The sequence below is a fragment of the Hyalella azteca genome, unplaced genomic scaffold, assembly GCF_000764305.2.
Source record: "Hyalella azteca isolate HAZT.00-mixed unplaced genomic scaffold, Hazt_2.0.2 contig6023, whole genome shotgun sequence".
Lineage (NCBI taxonomy): Eukaryota > Metazoa > Arthropoda > Malacostraca > Amphipoda > Hyalellidae > Hyalella > Hyalella azteca.
The window spans coordinates 7,079-23,435 of NW_025936195.1; the positions used below are offsets into that span (position 1 = coordinate 7,079).

Consider the following 16,357-nt stretch of genomic DNA (forward strand, 5'->3'; position numbering starts at 1 on the left):
TATCATTTCGTACGTTACAAGAACAAGAATATATAATTTTGGCACATTTTCATCTCAGGACCTGGAAGAAAACAGCCAGGAAAGATGAAGAGCTCGCTCTGTGGGAACACGGCTGGAACAAGTGATGAATAGATTCAGGGAAATTCATTTAATCAATTAATTTAATCACAGCATGAAAGATGAACGAAGGTCTTAATAAATTTGCAGTAATATCAAAACATGTATTAGAACTATACGGTCCAAGCTCTGGAATCATCCAACATTGAATTATAATAAAGTATGACAATAAATGGACGTCATTAGCTACAGTCCCACGAAGATACGCTGTAAGACAGCTGTACAGTCCCACGAAGATACGCTGTAAGACAGCTGTACAGTCCCACGAAGATACGCTGTAAGACAGCTGTACAGTCCGACAAAGATACGCTGTATGACAGTGGTACCCTACTACGAGGACGCACTGCAATAGCAGCGGTACAGTCCCACGAAGAAATGCTGGAAGACAGCTGTACAGTCCCATGAAGATACGCTGTAAGACAGTGGTACCCTACTACGAGGACGCACTGCAATAGCAGCGGTACAGTCCCACGAAGATATGCTGTAAGACAGAGGTACAGTCCCACAAAGATATGATGCAAGACAGCGGTACAGTCCCACGAAGACGCACTGCAGCGTAAGTAATATCGTACCATGAGGAAGCACTGTATCCAGCTCCTAAGGTTCATGGGGAGCAGCACGTCTATCATGTCCATGTCTTTGGAGAACCTGTTGACGATGCGTCCTATGGGCGTCATGTCGAAGAACGACATGGCGCTGCGCATGATGTTGGTGAGCATGCGGTAGTGCAGGCGCCAGCTGCCCTGTATGGTGGCCTTCACCATCACCAGCGACGCCGAAAACACGAATAATACTGCGCGGTAATTGCCACGTATCGGGTTAGGTCCACTAGGCCGTTACGAGGATAGGCAAGAAAATTACCACAGCGGGTTTTAGTGTCAGAAAACCCCTAGTGGCCAGAGAACCACAAGTGTGGAACCCACAATGCGGGGGTTTCGGCCAGAAAAACATAAGTGAAGTGCTTTGTAGGTGACAGAAAATGTGAGGCTTGACCAGAAAACCTCTAGCGTGGAGCTTGACCAGATAACTACGAGTGGCCACACACGTGAACAAACCACATAAGCCTCTTCAGGTTTGTGGGTGTAGATTAGCAACTACAAATTTTGGGTTTACTCAAAAATTTACAAATGTTAGGATAGGTCAGAGAACCAAACGTGCAGGGTTAGATTGTACCGGTAGCTGCGACACATAAAATATTTATCTTATCAACCTTCGTAAAATGTAGGTAAAATATTGCAAAAACTACAAGCATAGAAGACAACTCACCTTGCCCGGCGCCCAGTCCTCCATAGACCCCAAGATACTTGTCCCTGACGGCGGGCTCCATGGAGCTAGCGTCCTCTGACCACATGGAGAGCCAGATGTTGGACATGACCATGCAGGCCTGAGAGCCCACGTAGAAGCAGGTGGTCAGGATGGTCACCAGCACGCCGATGGCCTTCATGTAGTAGCCGTACACCGTCCATGTCACCTGCACGGCTCTCATCGTCAGCTCGCCCGTGAATAGTGGATTACATGGATGGTTGGNTATTTCCCAGGGCGCCTCCTGCGGCGTCTCGCTGTACTCCTTCACGCGCTCCACGGACACAATGTTTGTCTCCACGTCTGACGTCATGCGCACCAGCCAGTTCAGCGTTTGTGTTACCTACACAAACATGACAAGTAACATGATAAGTAACATGATAAGTAACACGATAAGTAACATGATAAGTAACGTCCGTACCAGCCAGTTCAGCGTTTGTGTTACCTACCACAAACATGATAAGTAACATTATAAGTAAGGTCCGTACCAGCCAGTTCAGCGTTTGTGTTACCTACCACAAACATGATAAGAAATGCTAACCTTAATTAAGTCAAGGTTTTGGCACTTCTACATCAAACAATCTCCAAGAAATATCATGTAATAATAAGGCCATTCCGGCCCGGAACACCGAATTATAGCAAGAAAAGACAATGGCAGTCGTGGGCTCGAGGCTACGAGCCCCCTATCGTCCTGCTGGTAATGGGCGAGTAGAAGGAGTCAAGCGAACAACGAGCGATGTGGCTGATATTTACAAGAAAGAGCGCACGACTTGTTGCATTATTTCTCACTCTAAGTACAAATACAAAACTGCCAGGTAAATGATAATTAAATTAATCTTCGGCATGAACATAATCTCCATACTGTTAGCCCGCGCACACGCATGACGTGAGAGTATACTACTACTCTCTACTTAATCCGGGAGCGCGCTTAACGGAGAAATGTTTCGAATGTGAAAGAATACATACAGTGAATGTGAAAGAACATTCACATTTAATACATACAGTGAATGTAAAATGAGAAAGCAAAACCGTTTATTGTGTGCAGAAGCCAGACGATAGCAAAATGTTTAAGAAACTATCATTCAGCTACAACTCCCTCATTTCAATTACCGGATCATGGGTAATTAGAACATCTTAAATTGTAAACACGAGGTTAAGTCAGCGTGAACATGAAATAACCAATTTGACGAATCATACACATGAATTATATGAAGTTCCCTTTGTTCCTCCAAGCTTCAAACGACATCGCGTACAAACATAAATATTAAGCCAAGAAAAGTTGATGCAAACTTTCCTCATCATAAACTTTGCAACGATATACACGCACACAAACTAATATTGGGCTGGGGCCATACCTGTCTCTTATACACATCTAGATGTGTATAAGAGACAGGTCATGAATAAACATGGCACTCATAAGCAGTCATGAATAAACATGGCACTCATAAGCAGTCATGAATAAACATNTAGTAGCTCACTAGTTACTAAGAGTAGTATTATGACCAGGCAATGGTTACAAGTAACCACAAGCGAACCTGTTAGCCACGACGCTGGGGTAGTAGCTGATTTGGTTGGTGTCCACCTTCAGTTCAGAGTCCTGAATGAAGTCGGCTTGTTTGGAGTACGCCCTGATGGTGGCAGCGCCTTCAAGTGGCAAGTTTGATGGTTAGTCAATTGAAATAAAGTGTCTTACTGAATAAATAGTAGATAAATAACTCGTTGAACGCAGTCACGCTCTACGAGCTAGTTTAAAACTGGTTTATTCTTCAAGTTAGATCTTTTCGTAATGTTTCTGAACGAAAATATCCTTTAAAAAAACAATTATATTGCCAAGTGACGACTCGTTTCATTACAGGAGACAAATTGTCGAAAGGCAAATTACATTTAATCGCTCAGCATTTGAATATTAATTGATTCCAGTCCCAAATGCCAGAAATAAATTTGAAACACGGATTTTTCGGATGTTTACACAATCAACAAATCTGAACACCGCCATGAAGGGACGCCTAACTTGAAACATGTATTTCCTCCACATAATGTACATGTTACCCTGCACGGTCTCCCCGAAGTGCGAGTATATGGGTTCTCCTATATAATGTACATGTTATACATGAATCTCAACACCACCATGAAGGCTCACGTAACTAGAAACATGCATTTCCCCTACATAATGTACATGTTACCCTGCACGGTCTCCCCGAAGTGCGAGTATATCGGGGAGCGCGACACGGACTCGATGCGCTTGAGCTGCCGCGATGTCGCTACGTACACCGCCTGCGAGCCAAATGATTCATGAATTAAAAATTAATTAATTAAATTACATGACTAAAAGTTTAACTAATGATGAAAAGTCTAGACCTCCTCAATAAGAATTATTCTCTAAGAGAAATGAGTGGGACTTTTTCCAAGCTGCGAGGCATTGTTTGCCCTCGGGCATCATTCTGACCCAGTTTGATCAATGCTTCGTGCAGAAACAGTGTCAGTATTTGGCTTATAGAAAACATTCAGTATACTGCAAGTGTATAAACCGAAAACGGGAATTAAAAAAGGAAAAATTTTAAAGAGTCAATTCCAGTTAATCCAACCAGCCGAGAGGGATCTTAAATTACCGCGTCAGCATCCAGACTTAATGATCACAATGCACTTCACTTGACTTAGCAAAGATTATTAAAATACCTGTTCGCTTTATACCCTACCGCCGGCAAATTCACAATTTATGTCAGTTACCGCTTCGCACAGTTCTTTTGATGATGAGGCATGCAATCGATGAGGCATGCAATCAATCATCACCGCAATAAAGATCGGGGTCGAGTAAATGATCACGAAGAATGTGGCCACGACCTGAGAGTGCAGGAAGCGAGCATTAAACTTTCATTAGAATGCTTAACACTTGATGTAGTGAAAAAAGTGTTATTTATAGTGATGGCTGCAGAATGATGGGAAATAATGCTGGAGTATTGTCGTTTAAAATGGAAATGATGGGAAATAATGCTGGAGTATTGTCGTTTAAAATGGATACATGGGACCTCGTAAATTTTACGACTAATTTTTCGAGCATCCAGAGATCTATATTACCATTCGTTTTTTTTTCATTCGCACTTAGCAATTGATGATTGTATAATAAATCACAATTAATCGGATCACATAATAAACTTAAAGGAAATAATATTAATATGAAGACTATAGTGACCTGCAGGAGGCTCGTCCTCGCTGTCCTGCGCGAGATGCTGCAGTAGGAACTCCTGGAACTCTCCCTTGTTGTCCAGGAGCTGCTGGTAGGATCCCTGCTCGCTGATGCGGCCCTCCTTCATCACCACGATGTGGTCCGTGCGGGGCAGGTAGGATATCGAGTGTGTCACTAGGATGCGGGTCTGTAACAGGCAGGTAGGATATCGAGAGTGTCACTAGGATGCGGGTCTGTAACAGGCAGGTAGGATATCGAGAGTGTCACTAGGATGCGCGTCTGTAACAGGCAGGTAGGATATGGAGTGTGTCACTAGGATGCGTGTCTGTAACAGGCAGGTAGGATATGGAGTGTGTCACTAGGATGCGGGTCTGTAACAGGCAGGTAGTACTTTAACAGGATGCAGGTCTGTAGTAGGATGCAGTTCGGTAGCAGAATGCTTTTACAGACTCATTATGATGCTCCCTTATCTCATCTCTCCTTATGATGCTACCTTATCTCATCTCCCCTTTACAATGTATCCTTATCCCTCCTTTATAATACACCTTTATTCAATCTTCCCTTTAATTATAATGCGTCCTTATCTCATCTCCCCTCTATGATGCACCCTTATCTTATCACGTAAATACCTTATCTCTGAGGATGCCCTGTGCCCCGATGACGCGGTTGAAGATGTGCTTGCCCACGTGGGAGTCGACGGCGCTGAGGGGGTCGTCCAGCAGCTGCACCTCCAGGCCCGAGTACACGGCGCGCGCCAGCGACACGCGCTGCTTCTGGCCCCCACTCAGGTTAATGCCCTGGTGATAGTGGTGATAGTGGTGACAATATAATATATGACTTATGAATAATGGACGCTCAGGTTAAAGCCCTGACAACAGTCATGATAGTGGTGATAGTGATGATGGTGATGATAGTGGTGATAGTGATGATAGTGGCGATTGTGATGATGGTGGTGATGGAGATGATAGTGATGACGGTGATGATAGAGATGACAATATCATACATTACGGCAGTGATAACAATACCATAGATTACTTACCAATAATGACCGCCCAGGTTGATGCCCTGACACCACAACAATGATAAGAATGATAACAGTGATAACAATGTCGTACATGACTCACTAATAATGACCGCTCAGGTTGATGCCCTGAAGCCATGACATGACGATATGTCATTACAACAGCAATGACACCGACCAACGTTAAGACGCCAGTGATTAGGCTCTAATTGTTGCATATCTTGCATTTTTATCACGGATCATTAACTAACTGCAGCAGCCATGAGTGTGACTGTCACTGATCGCTGCAAGGCACCACAACACCCTTCGTTGGTACCCCAAGTACCAACGAAGTTGTAGGTACCTCAAGTACCTCATCGAAGAAGAGGTCTTCGTCTTCAACGAAGATGAGGTACCTCAAGTACCTCACCACCAACCTCAAGTACCACGATGCGAATGAGGTACCGTTGGTACCTCATTCGCATCGTGTACCTACAGTACCTTAGTTACTCGAGGTATCAACAACATCTAAAGCGAAGGTCCACCAAACTCAAGTACCACGATGCGAATGAGGTACCGTTCGCATCGTGTACCTACAGTACCTTAGTTACCCGAGGTACCTACCACGCAGACACGCACTCATAGTACACGGCGTCCTACATCGTTGCTGCTCCGAACAACAGACGCTGATCACGGCCAGACGGCCGGTGTGAGTACACTTGTACAGTCTGGGTCTGTACAGGGACTGTACAAATTTTGTATAGGGACTGTACAAATTTTGTATAGGGACGGTACAAATTTCGTACAGGGACTGTACAAATTTTGCACAAATTTTGTATAGGGACTGTACAAATTTTGTATAGGGACTGTACAAATTTTGTATAGGGACTGTACAAATTTTGTATAGGGACTGTACAAATTATGTACAAATTTTGTACAGGGACTGTACAAATGCACACACACCGACCGCTTTGCTGTGATCAGCGTCAGGGAAATACCTAAGAACTATATAGTATGCTAGGGAGAGAGGTCTCCCTACTGAGTATTGAGGTCTCTCCCTAGTGAGGAGAGCTAGGGAGACCTAAATAGGCTGTGGCAGTTCTAACTCTATTATTAAATTTACATAAAAAAATAATGCTAACGTTCTTACTTATCAAGGTGAGGTCTCTCCAAACTAGGTGCACAATGAGAAATATGGGTGGGTCTAGATGACTCACTTAGATGAGTCAACCGCAACCAAATAGCGATGAACTTTTTTGATTCACTTGCCTATTTTTGGGTCATACTGAACTATTATTGGAACTATACATTTCAGGTATGACTCACTTGCCAATTTCTGACATTTGCCTAATGACCACTGACCTATTACTACTGACCCTTTAAACTTCAGGTATGACTAACTAGTGGCCTCGAATTGCTTAATTCTCACGCCACAAATAAGTCATACTTTAAATCTAAAGAGCCAGAAGCATAGGTGCGTAAGTGAGTAAAAAAATTCACAAATGAGTCAAAAAAGAACACCGCTATTTGGACGTCGCTTACTCACGTAAGTGGGTCATCCAGACTCACCCATTTCTCCCAGTGTTACTCGTTATAATTTTCATGGGTAACGGATAAAAATTGAGTATTTTCTAATGTTTCTATTAATTATAGGGCGTGGCAGTTTAAATATTTCAATCAATTATTAAATTTAAATGCAAAACGCAACACTGACCTCCCCGATCTTGGTGAGGTCTCCCCCCCGGCAGTATTACAACACGTAAAAAAATAAATTAAATAAAAAACTGGGCAGTTTTAAATCCATCATTTAAATGAAAAAAAAATGTAGAACGCAAGACCGACCTTCTCCCCGATCTCAGTGAGGTCTCCTTCCGGCATTATTACAACACGTAAAAAATAAATTAAATAGAAAACTGGGGCAGTTTTAAATCCATCATATAAATGAAAAAAATAATAATAATAAATGTAGAACGCAAGACCGACCTTCTCCCCGATCTCAGTAAGGTCTCCCCCCGGCAGTATGGCGAGGTCGGGCAGCAGGGCACAGGCGTCCAGAACTTCATTGTATTTCTTCTCGTCGTAGGGCGCGCCGAACAAAATGTTGTCCCTGAGACTGCAGTTCTGGATCCATGCTTGCTGAGGCACGTACGCGATGCGACCCTGGTCATGTCAGTAATATTATTAGTGACAACAATAATGCGTGCCAGTAGTGACAATATTAGTGACATTTTATTGCTAGTGCGTGCCCGCAGTGACAATATTAGTGACATTTTATTGCTAGTGCGTGCCAGCAGTAACAATATTAGTGACATTTTATTGCTAGTGCGTGCCAGCAGTGACAATATTAGTGACATTTTATTGCTAGTGCGTGCCAGCAGTAACAATATTAGTGACATTTTATTGCTAGTGCGTGCCAGCAGTAACAATATTAGTGACATTTTATTGCTAGTGCGTGCCAGCAGTAACAATATTAGTGACATTTTATTGCTAGTGCGTGCCAGCAGTGACATTATTAGCAAAATTCTAATGCTAATCAGCCCTTCCGATGCCCATCTAAAATACCCCTTCAAAACATAACAATGTTCAGCATACAATCTATGTTGCACATTGCATTGGTGAGAATGGAATTATCGAAGACAAGAATATGATATTAGAGGCGAGTATTAACATTTAGAACGAAGGTTCAGCTAATCTTATAGTGACTGCTCGCTGTTGCTCGATGACGCGTGTGATGCACCTGGTCGTAACGCTAAGCGCCACCAGACATTATCCATACCAAGTCTGATGACAATGTATATGATGACAAGTCTGATAGTTTTACTGATATCGTATAGCTTATTTGTATGTTGAACATTATTTATGATGTCGTGTCTTGTCCTCCATATTGTTGACATCAGAACTAATCACTAATTTTATAAACCTTCCAGTATAATAGATCCAAGTCCAGCTACACTACAACCAGGAACATAACTACCCTCATGTTCCCACCACTTGAACACACTACAACATTGTATTCCCGCCACTTGAACAGCTACCACAAATATAACGAGGTAGGAGATCGATGAATCTTAAGATATGGTGATAAACATATTAAAATTGTCAGTTCATATCAGGTGAGCCATAGAGGGAAGGTCCACCAGCGTCAGGTCTTTGATCCAACATAATACGTGCATCTTTTCATTAGTAGCCATCATCAATTGCCATTTCCAAAGTACCATCACCAATTTCATCACCCTCATCATCGCCACCCTCACAATCGTCACTATATCCCCGATGAGGCCCCTCACCTGAATGTTGACTTTGCCAGTCCTCTTCTCCATATCACCGAGCATGGCGGAGCAGAGGGAGGTCTTGCCCGCCCCCACAGTCCCTACGATGGCAACCAGGGCCCCTGGCTTCACCTTCAAGTTGATATCCTTCAGGATGAGCTCGTCTTCAGCGTCGTGACCCCACGCGAACGAACCGTTCTGAACCTCAATAGTCGAACCTGTCACGGGGCAGTGGTGCTATAACGGGGCAGTGATGGCGCTATAACGGGACAGTGGTGGCGCTATAACGGGGCAGTGGTGGCGCTATAACGGGGCAGTGGTGGCGCTATAACGGGAGAGTGATGCTGCTATAACGGGGCAATGGTGCGCACTAGCAGCACCAGCACTGGCAACACACCTGGTAGAGGCTCCCTGGACACAGCGCTGGGGTCGAGCTCGTCCAAGTTCAGGAATTTATTGAGGCGCTTCAGGGAGACGTTCGCCTGAGCCGGGGGAGGGGGCGAGTGGGGGGGCGTTAGAAGGGCTCATAGTGTCATAGTTCATAGTCGTGTGACTGTGACACAGTCTTTGTTATAAAACATTTAATGCAGATTTAAGAAACTCCCTATATATTCATGACACGTATGAAACAGTCTATGAAACGCAATAAATTGTTTCATTCAAGCCTTACTATGTCTAGTCATAGACAGAAATATTATATCATTGTAAGGATATATAAATCTTATATATGCAGTTCAATATCAGAAATATTTCAGAGTATTTCACGGAAGCAAACAACAGACAACTACAACTGGCAAAATCAACGCTGTACATACGGAAACTTGAATTAAAAATCACAATTTTATTCTACCCACAATATAAATTATTTTACATATTATATTATAAATTATTAAATCACAATTGTTTATATCATAGCTTATATTACTAGGATTTGGCCCAACATAATGAATAAATAAGATACACACAACGGTGTACAATCATACGTCCCACATGAATACACATTCATTTACATACAAGATACGTTCATACACCACGTGACATACGTGACATGGCTCATGCAATAGGTTAAATTGACGATGATAGATTAAAATGTATAGTGGAGTAAATGAATGATAGAGGTAAAATGTCAGGAAATGTAATTACGAATGTGTTGAATGCGTCGTTTGATTCACACATAAAACTCGGTAAATTGTACACAGGACCGAGCTCTGCACACATGTTGACCTCAATGATTTCGCTCTGTATATATTGTATATTATACACAGAATTGATGATCCTGATATCTTGTACTCAATCACACAGCAATCATACGAGTCACTCACACAATAATACAGAATCCAAGCGAAAATGATTAAAGCAGAGGTGATAAAAGCGAGTATAAGATATGAACAAATTAAGCAAAAAGATAGTGTCAAGATATAAGCAATAACACGAAGGTAAAAGAATAGTTATAATAATAACACACGCGAAAGTTATTCAAAATAATTAAAATGCGGGCCATAAGAAAAGAACTCACATGCAGCTCATGTACAATAATACTAAAAAATCATGCAAATCAGTGTCGAAAATCTTCAAAGTTAATCAAAACGTAAAACGAAGCGGCGAGTCATATAAGCCTTAAATTGCATACATCTCATTCATTTTTTTATAGACATATACGAGCATTAAGCTTCCTCTGTAAGTCGTTTGTATATCATAGACTCCCCTTTCAATAAATTATTGAATTAAAATCTCTTCATTACTAAACGGGACAGATAATTCATAAGAAATGAACTAGCAAATCAAACTAGCAGCGCAACAATTATTCGTCATCAAATTATTCTAATTCAAAACCTGGCAAAAAACTCAAGTAAGCGTGTAAAATGCGATGCCTTTGACTGATGATATCAGCCTGAAGGCAAAATGAAGCAAAGTAAAATATAATATTTAACAATTATACAATAAATAATTTTAGGAATAGGCAATTAAGAATCTTAGGCGTTTTAGGAGGCTTGTTAAATGCTTGGCTACCCATAATTCGACCATGATTTGGTCACTGAAGGCGAATTTGGAAGAAACTGTTGAGCTTCTGGAACCTTAATTCAAACTTAATTCAAGATTAATACAAAGATCATCTTAAAATCAATTGAATTGTTGATCATGAGGACCTATTCAAATAAACTAATAATAGGTAAAAATGAACACTAGGGTGTTAGTACAAAAAACAAATGTAAAACAAGAACATGCAGGACGAAAGGTAGAATCCATACTAAATCAACTGTAAATTAGGCAAAAACAACAGACTTCAGCGAACAAAATAACCATTTTATTTAAATGAAAAAATTCTTTAAGAAACCATTCAAATCTAACGACCAGCCTCAGCGAAAATGGTGACCTCGAGATCGAGACGAATGAGCTGTTTGGTTTTGATAAAAAAATATGTGGACTTAGAAAAAATATTTTTATAGAATTGCAGAGCCCTCATCAGTAGCACCGAGACTAATGAAACAAAATCAAATTCAAAATATTCAACTTAAGTGAGAACTTTAACTTAAAAACCCAATCATGTACAAACTGATAAAGCCAACGACCAACGATTAAAAAATAAATTTGGAGCTCATTGAAGAATAATCGAATCAAATAGATCTTTGATCATATAACTATATGAAAATAGATAAACACAAAGAACTCAAAAAGACATAGAACACAGCGGAAGCAAAGATGGAGAATTTGATGAATTTCAAGTAATTCGTTGGACTACAAAAAAGGACCCAGAAAGGAAAAATAAATCAACCTGAGTAACAGATCGAATCAGGCACAAGAAAAGCGGATCTAAATAAAAAGTGAGTAAAGAATGCAATTGTAACATTTATATAAATAAGACTAATTTAATCCAGGGAGTGAAGGAGAAACTGAAATGAAACGGATGGGAAAGGGGGAATGTGACTTTAAATCAGGGAGTAGGAACTAAACAGTCCTGCAGAATGTGAACCGCAAATTCGAACATAATAGAGGGTTAAGTCAGGACTTCAGGGCGCAGGCTTTGCCAAGAACAGAAAGACAAAACTCCAGTAAGATTGAAGGTCTCACAAGACTACTCAGAATAATATTATTCCCTGTGAAATATTTCCACTTTAGAGAGATGGTCATTACCATCCATTGTGCTAGCGATGTAATAGATAACTTAGAGGTAATGAAGGAAACGGAGGGCAGTAAGGAATCTAATTAAAAATCTTTCTTTGGAAGGAGCATAAAAAATAAGTAACATAGCAAGTGAGTAACATAAAAAGCGATTAAGAAAGTAGCAGGCTGGCATATGTCGGCGACAGCGCCCACAGTCGTTCAAGTCGACCACTCAAGCGTGGCAGAGATCTTCGTCGGAACAATTGGTTATCGTTATGATAACCTGTTAACATTATGACAACGCGTTATGCGTTATAACGACATCGCAACAACGTGCGATGGTCTGGCCCATCTCCGTTTAGTCCACAACGAAGTTTAAGAAGGAAAATGTATCTTCTGTGACCAGAATAACTGATGGCCGATTATAAGGTCTTGAGCCAAGTAAGATGGAGATCACTTAAACTCGAGCTTACTGGTGATGATCAAATGTTGCAAGGATTGTGTGTGTGGCTGGTAATGTTGGGTGCAGCCATGGTGGTGACGAAACTCAACTGCTATGATGGATGAGTGAACTATATAGCCGAGATCATGGATGACTGCCACTAGGCCATATGGTGTAATGTGCGGTCTGATAGTATGCCGTGCATGGTTTGGCTGACGAGCATGAGCGCTATTTAGTTATGAATGGATGAGGACAAATCGTTTGGCCGACATTTTGGTCACGCGAACCAAGGCTAAAATTTGACTCTTAGATAGCATAATTAGAGGTCAGAACTAACGGCTCTTTAGACGCTAATGCCTTTACAGTCATCGTGACGTGGTCAGGACATCTGTGACGTGGTCAGGGCATCTGTGACGTGGTTAGGACATCTGTGACGTGGTCAGGGCATCTGTGACGTGGTCAGGACATCTGTGACGTGGTCAGGACATCTGTGACGTGGTCAGGGCATGTGTGACGTGGTCAGGACATCTGTGACGTGGTCAGGGCATGTGTGACGTGGTCAGGACATCTGTGACGTGGTCAGGACATCTGTGACGCGTGACATTGCAACACCGCTGTACACAACTGTCAAATGAAGAATGTGACGTGGTCAGGACATCTGTGACGTGGTCAGGACATCTGTGACGTGGTCAGGACATGTGTGACGTGGTCAGGACATCTGTGACGTGTCACATGAAGACGCGAGGTGAAATCCCAGCATTGAAAAAGTAAGCCTCGAAAGTTCTTTGATAATTGAATGATGATTGTACTTCTTTTTTAAATCCGACATGCCCCTAACCATGACACTAGTGTGAAGTTGTTTACATGTAGAGTTGTTTATATGAGAAGTTGTTTCCATGTGAAATTTTTTTTATGAGAAGTAATTGGCGTCGGAGAAGGGAAATGTTTGCATTTGGGCATGAAGGTTAATACAAAAAGCTATAATTTAAGCTGAAATTGACAAGTGTGGAAAGTAATATGCTAGGGGGAAGAAAAAATACATTATCCTCAGCGTCTTAAGGCAGAGGATGGATGTCGATCAGTCGTTTGGCTCAAGTCAGATCTCTGGACTGAGCAAGTCGTTCCGACTGGCGGATTAAGTCGTTCATGTGATACAAGTCTCCTCAGGCAAGAAGTCATTTGCAACAACCACGCCAGATCTCTCATTCTTGCAAGTCGCAGCTAAATGGCAGAACAAATCAATGAATGATCTCTCACTCTTGCAAGTCGCAGCTAAATGGCAGAACAGATCAATGAATGTTACCTGAATAAGGCTGGTGATAAGCATGGGCAGCATTGCGATGGGGAAGCGGAGAAGGTTGAAGAGAGAAATAGAGACAAAGATAACGCTCGAGCTGAAATCCTCGTTAACTAAGACGTAGACTGCAAAGGAGGCTAGGGAGACCTGTGAGTAAACATACGAACAAGCTAAACAACTTGAATCAACTTTAACGCAATAAAATAGGGAGATTTACAACACCAATACCAATTCTTCGGCCAGTTCCGAAGTGCAGGTATAGTACCACTCACAGAGAACAGGTAGCACCTGTTTTATCAACAGGTGATACCAATTTTAGAAGGCAGGTAGTATCTGTCTTTTAGCAAGAAGGTCCTACATGTTCAATACAACCATTATATAGTATTTAACCCCTCCAGTAAAGCAGGTATGTCCAGTTTCAAGTAATCAGATAATTTCCGAACAACAAATAGTCTGTTCATCAATAAAAAAATGTATTCCAACCAAATTTATGTTGGTGACGGTCTAGATATGGTGGACACTTGACCTGAAGGTGACAATCGCCGGAAATCGAAAACTCCAGATTTCCACCCAATGACCATACAATAAAGTTTCAGTAAGAAATATGGAAATTAATTACAGTATAAAAAGATAATTCAACCTCAAGTTGAAGGTTTGACTTGGACACGGAACAAAGATTTATAAATTGAGTTGATTGGACCTGAAGTTACAGCGTCCCTGCACTTCAAACTAATAATGTCATATATAACAGGACCTTCTTCATTACCACCAATAATATACCATACAATCTACACATACACACCGATTACAATGAATCTTGATCAGAGATGAGGAGGTATCAATGGGATAAAGAAACCATATACATCTAAAAAAATAGTATACATCCTGCAAAAACATCCTGCCATATACACCCTCTACGCTGGAAGAAAAGTAAAGGATTATACACACAAATGCGAAATTTCTTCTCCTCTAAACATGAGCAGAAAAATAGATCAAAGTGGACACGGTAACAATAACATGGAATATTTGACTATATAACTACATTTGATTTGTAAACTACACGGTGCAACAAAACGTGAACACAAAAATAAATTGAATTAAAACGGTCAAAATTAAACAGAAAAGAAAAATTTTGAATTCAACAGAATTCAAAATTTCGAACAATTAAGTTTGACCGGAAGAACATCGTTAACAGACGCGGCCGGCGACGCATGGATTGTGTTGGCTTCCACGGAGTCAAGTTTGCTTTAAAAATTACCACAAGCATTAAGCTATGCTTACCTTAGTTGCAATGTTAACAAATAAATACTTTAATATAAAGCAGAAATAATAATAATTAACATACCAAAATTATTTCGTTGACGAACGTGAGCATATATTACATTTTGTCGTAGCTTGAGCATAAATGATGTATTTTTAATTTGCTGAGAAATTACCCGCTGCAACGGGTTCTTCCACTTATAAATTGGCTCTATCAAAGCTCTCAATAAATGGCAAAAAGCCTGAATTTTTCGGAAGGCACAATAATGGCACGTAAAGTTCCGGTTGACTGAAGCTGGGTTCACAGCAATAGCAACCCATGAACTTTGGATTAGCAGCAGCACAAGATACCGGTAGGAATAGCATTGTATCATGATCTTCACAGGAAACTTCGTACCATAAATTGCAGTCAAACTAAGCTAAAGTAAAGTGCAGTGAGTCAAGTCAATAATACGATATGTACATGTAAATGAAAAACAATGCTACATCAGGAAGATGGATAGTACAAAAAAAGTAACTCATTATTAAAATAAAACCAAATGCACGTGATTATTAAAAAATTAAAAATTAATTCAAGATTCGAAGAAAATGATATATGTAACTTAATTAGATGCTGTGAAGGTTTTAAAATAACTTAGTTAACACCGGGAGTCATGCCAATATACGTAGAAATACACAATTAAAATAATGGCAGAAATGAAGAATGGATGCTGAATTATATACATGTGCAATGTATGCACTCCGTGCGCAATATACATACATATACAAGTGCAATACATACACTAGGTTACGAGAATTCTTCATCATCCCTCACTTTACCAAACAAACAAAAATGCGCTTCTCTTTCTAGGCTTCGAGCATTTTTCTCCAACACTTTCAACGAATTCGACGCTTCTATATTGAATTATGAATAAGTTTTTTATGTTACAGTTATTAACGATATTGAACATTTATTGCTCATTTTTTTCATCGAAATTAACACTATTACAATTCGTCTTTCAACTACTCGTTTGAATAGCTCGTGGATCTACGCAAACGGTCCCAGAGGCCAATGGTTCATGCACCCTTACTTTAGTGAAGGTGATTGTAACTATAAGGATTTTAGGTACGAATAGCGAGGGTTGATGCAGATACGGCTGTATACTGGGTGAGGGTAAAGTGAGGTGTGACTGCAGGAGAGAGGGAAGCTAACGAGGGAGCCGTGCAGCATTAGAGGGTAGCACTTGAGGGGAGGGAAGCTAATGAGGGAGCCGTGCAGCATTAGAGGGTAGCACTTGAGGGGAGGGAAGCTAACGAGGGAGCCGTGCAGCATTAGAGGGTAGCACTTGAGGGGAGGGAAGCTAACCAGGGAGCCGTGCAGCATTAGAGGGTAGCACTTGAGGGG

The 16,357-nt window shown here is 41.1% G+C and overlaps 1 protein-coding gene across 1 annotated transcript in view; it reads right to left on the reverse strand.

Annotated features, from left to right (window-relative positions):
- Positions 1 to 689: 689 nt before the first annotated feature.
- LOC108672308 (multidrug resistance-associated protein 1-like) overlaps positions 690 to 16,357 on the reverse strand; it is a gene marked incomplete at its 3' end in the record, with an annotated part of 32,452 nt that continues 16,784 nt past the window's right edge. The window contains 11 exon segments of the mRNA XM_047880718.1: positions 690 to 910; positions 1,384 to 1,762; positions 2,209 to 2,227; positions 2,955 to 3,063; positions 3,603 to 3,693; positions 4,147 to 4,260; positions 4,614 to 4,790; positions 5,233 to 5,400; positions 7,587 to 7,763; positions 8,891 to 9,090; positions 9,270 to 9,354. Coding sequence (XP_047736674.1) covers positions 690 to 910; positions 1,384 to 1,762; positions 2,209 to 2,227; positions 2,955 to 3,063; positions 3,603 to 3,693; positions 4,147 to 4,260; positions 4,614 to 4,790; positions 5,233 to 5,400; positions 7,587 to 7,763; positions 8,891 to 9,090; positions 9,270 to 9,354 — 1,740 coding nt within the window.